Source organism: Falco peregrinus, chromosome 17 (genome assembly GCF_023634155.1).
Source record: "Falco peregrinus isolate bFalPer1 chromosome 17, bFalPer1.pri, whole genome shotgun sequence".
Classification (NCBI taxonomy): domain Eukaryota; kingdom Metazoa; phylum Chordata; class Aves; order Falconiformes; family Falconidae; genus Falco; species Falco peregrinus.
This window is the reverse complement of record NC_073737.1, coordinates 4,817,205-4,820,337: the sequence shown is the minus strand read 5'-3', so window position 1 is coordinate 4,820,337 and position 3,133 is coordinate 4,817,205. Positions and strand designations below refer to the sequence as shown.

Genomic DNA, 3,133 nt, shown 5'->3' with positions numbered 1-3,133 from the left:
CTTGGTCTCTGTGGTGCTGGGAAAGGGGAGGAGGAAACAGGCGCGACCTCCAAGGCTCAAAAAAACTTCTTTTAGCAGAACTAATTCAGGCAGAATTAGCTCAGCGGGAGCGCTCTTAAAACCCTCCACCTCCTGGCGAAGCGAAGAGGGGGATAAACCAGCGCCCCGGTGGTCCCGTCCTCATCCGGCCCCCGGGGGAGCGCATACCCCATCCGTCGGGATGGCACCGAAAGGAAAAGCCGGAGCCTTTGGCCAGGAGCACGGGGATTTATTGAGCGTGGGGCGGGAGGAGGAGGAAGTCCTGCCACGGGTTGTGGCGAAGGCGCCGGGATCATTCCCCTTTTTCCCTGCCCAGCTCTCCGTGTGCTAACCACGGGGAATATAGAAAGTTCCGGAAGCTCTCAACAAGTTTCAGGCCGCTGGTACTTCCAGAAGGCGATCTCGCCGTCGTCGCTGCAGGAGGCCAGCAGGCCCGGCTCCTTGGGGTTCCAGGCCACGCAGTTGACATCCTGCGAGTGGGCGCGGGGCACGTGAGCGGCCAGGCTGAAGGTGGGCTGCCGCGCCTGGGAGCACGCGCTCTCCTCGAACACCCGGATGGCGTCGTCGCCGCAGGCCGTCGCCAGCGCCCCGGTGAGGTGGCACCTGGAGAAAGGGGGGGGGGGCAGTGCCAGGCACAGTCACCCGCGTCGCCAGCGGGAGGAAAAGGGAGCCGGGGCGGCTCTGGTGTCACCGTGGCCTCGTGGCGCTCGCCACCGGCACTCACCACGCCACCGGCACTCACCATGCCACGTCGTAGATGGTCCTGGGGTGGTACCCGGAGAGGTGGCAGACGCATTTCCAGGTGGGGTCGGTGCCGCTGCAGGCCACCCCTGCCAGCGAGAGCTGACACTGCCCTGCCCGCCCCCTCTTCCCGCCCCCCCCCCGTGCCCACCCGCCCCCTCTTCCCCCCCACCCATGCCTGCCCACCCCTTCTTTTGCCCCCCCCCCCCCCCCCCCCCCGTGCCCCCCCACCCCCTTCTCTTTGCCTCCCCCACCGCATGGCCCCCCCCCTCTTTTGACAGCCCCCCCCTCTTTTGACAGCCCCCCCCTCTTTTGACAGCCCCCCCCTCTTTTGACAGCCCCCCCCTCTTTTGACAGCCCCCCCCCCCCTTTGACAGCGCCCCCCCCCCTTTGACAGCGCCCCCCCCCCCCTTTGACAGCCCCCCGCCCCTTTTGACAGCCCCCCCCTCTTTTGACAGCCCCCCCCCTCTTTTGACAGCCCCCCCCCTCTTTTGACAGCCCCCCCCTCTCTTTTGACAGCCCCCCCCTCTCTTTTGACAGCCCCCCCCTCTCTTTTGACAGCCCCCCCCTCTCTTTTGACAGCCCCCCCCCTCTCTTTTGACAGCCCCCCCCCTCTCTTTTGACAGCCCCCCTTCTCAGCAGGTCCCGGGCAGCCCCGAGCCCCCCGCGCAGGGCCAGCAGCCTCACCTTCCTCGTTGCCCGGCTTGTACTGGCGCCAGATGCGCACCGTCTTATCGTCGCTGCAGGAAGCCAAGCGCTCGCCGCTGCGGTCGAAGGCCACGCTCCACACCGTCGACTCGTGGCCCTCCAGCGTGGCGCAGCACACCCAGTCGTCCTCCTCCTCGTGGTACAGTTTCACCGTGTCGTCGTAGCTGGCCGAGGCCAGGAGCTGAGGGAGGGCAGAGGGATGGAGCTGGAAGGGGGCCCCAGGGCGCTGCTCACGCTTCAGCCCTGATCCCAGCATGGGGTGGGGGGGGAGGGGGGATTTTGGGGGTCTTTCCGTGAAAGCGGCTCGTACCTCCTGGTTGGGGTGCCACACCACGTGCTTGACGTCCTGCGTGTGGGAGTTGAGGACGCTGACGCACTCGTACTCCTCCTCCTCATCCACTGCAGGGAGAACGCTCGGGGTGAGGAGTGGGGAGCTCGGGGCCCCCTGTTGCGTGTGTGTCCCCCAACCCCCCTCCCAGCCCCCCGCTCTCTCCTCACCTTCCCAGACCCAGACGCTCTTGTCACGGCTGCAGGTGGCGAGCAGGGTGCCGGAGGGAGCCCAGGCCACCGACTTCACCTCGTTCTCGTGCCCCTCCAGCGTGGTGACGCACTGGGGAGGGAGAGGAGTGGGCTGGGGGGGAAGGGGGGGGGGTGGGGGGGCGCTGCTGGGGGTGGGGGAGGGTCTCACCTCAAAGCCGTCCTCTTGCTTCTTCCAGATGCAGGTGGTGGCATCGAAGCTGGCGGAGGCCAGGTAGGAGCCGCAGGGGGACCAGGCCACCCTGCGCACCGTGCGCTGGTGCCCATCGCTCAGCACCGCCCGGCAGGCCCAGCCCGACCCTGGGGGAGGGCAGGATGGTGCCCAGCTGGGACAGGCCCCGCCCAGAGACCCACCCCCCCACACTGACCCTCTCCTCTGGCCCCACCCCCTTCCTTCTTGCCCCTGTAGCCCCTCCCCCTCCTCTGCAGCCCCTACTTTCTTGCCCCTGTAGCCCTTCTCCCTCCCACACGCCCCCTTATTGCCCCTCTAGCCCCGCCCACATCACCACCCCCTTCCTCTAGCCCCTCCCCCTGCCTGTAGTCCCCTCCTCACACTGCCCCCACCCGCCGTTTCTTTTGCCTAGTCCCTCCTTTATTCCCCCCCCCAGCCCTTCCCTTCTTGCCCCTCCCCCTCCCAGGATCCCTTATTGCCCCTCTACCCCTGCCCCTATCACCACCCCCTTCCTCTAGCCCCGCCCCCAGCCCCTCCCCCTCATTGCCCCTCTAGTCCCACCTTTCTGTCTGGCCCCGCCCACATCACCACCCCCTTCCTCTAGCCCCGCCCCCAGCCCCTCCCCCCTCATTGCCCTTCTAGTCTCCCCTTTTGTCTAGCCCCGCCTCCTCCCCACCCGTGCCTGTAGCCCCGCCCCCTCACACTACCCCCACCCTCCCCGGTTCTTCTGCCCCTGCCCCTCCTTTATTCCCCCCCCCAGCCCCTCCCTTACTGCCCCTCTAGCCCCTCCCCCGGCCCCCTTACTGCCCCTCTAGCCTCGCCCCCAGCCCCTCCTTTCTGGCCCCTGTAGCCCCTCCCCCCTCCCCATCACTTTCCTCTAGCCCCACCCCCCCGCCTGTAGCCCCGCCCCCTCACACTGCCCCACCCCACTGGTTT

General features: G+C 67.9%; 1 protein-coding gene across 1 annotated transcript; it reads right to left on the bottom strand.

The window, feature by feature from the left end:
* Positions 1-401: 401 nt before the first annotated feature.
* On the bottom strand, positions 402-2,828 carry CIAO1 (cytosolic iron-sulfur assembly component 1). The gene is made up of 7 exons (XM_055820420.1): positions 2,759-2,828; positions 2,177-2,325; positions 1,987-2,098; positions 1,799-1,887; positions 1,468-1,669; positions 782-869; positions 402-642 (listed from the first exon to the last, which is right to left on the bottom strand). Exons 1-7 carry the CDS (start codon positions 2,826-2,828, stop codon positions 402-404), a joined length of 951 nt encoding a protein of 316 aa, XP_055676395.1.
* Between the last annotated feature and the right edge of the window lie 305 nt (positions 2,829-3,133).

Coding starts and splice junctions, on each gene's coding strand:
- CIAO1 (XM_055820420.1), bottom strand. CDS start 2,828: ATGAGGGGGGAGGGGCTGGGGGCGGGGCTAGAGGAAGGGGGTGGTGAT. Junction 1,670..1,798: donor TGTGGCACCCCAACCAGGAG/GTACGAGCCGCT, acceptor GCCCTCCCTCAG/CTCCTGGCCTCGGCCAGCTA. Junction 643..781: donor ACCATCTACGACGTGGCATG/GTGAGTGCCGGT, acceptor CCCTTTCTCCAG/GTGCCACCTCACCGGGGCGC.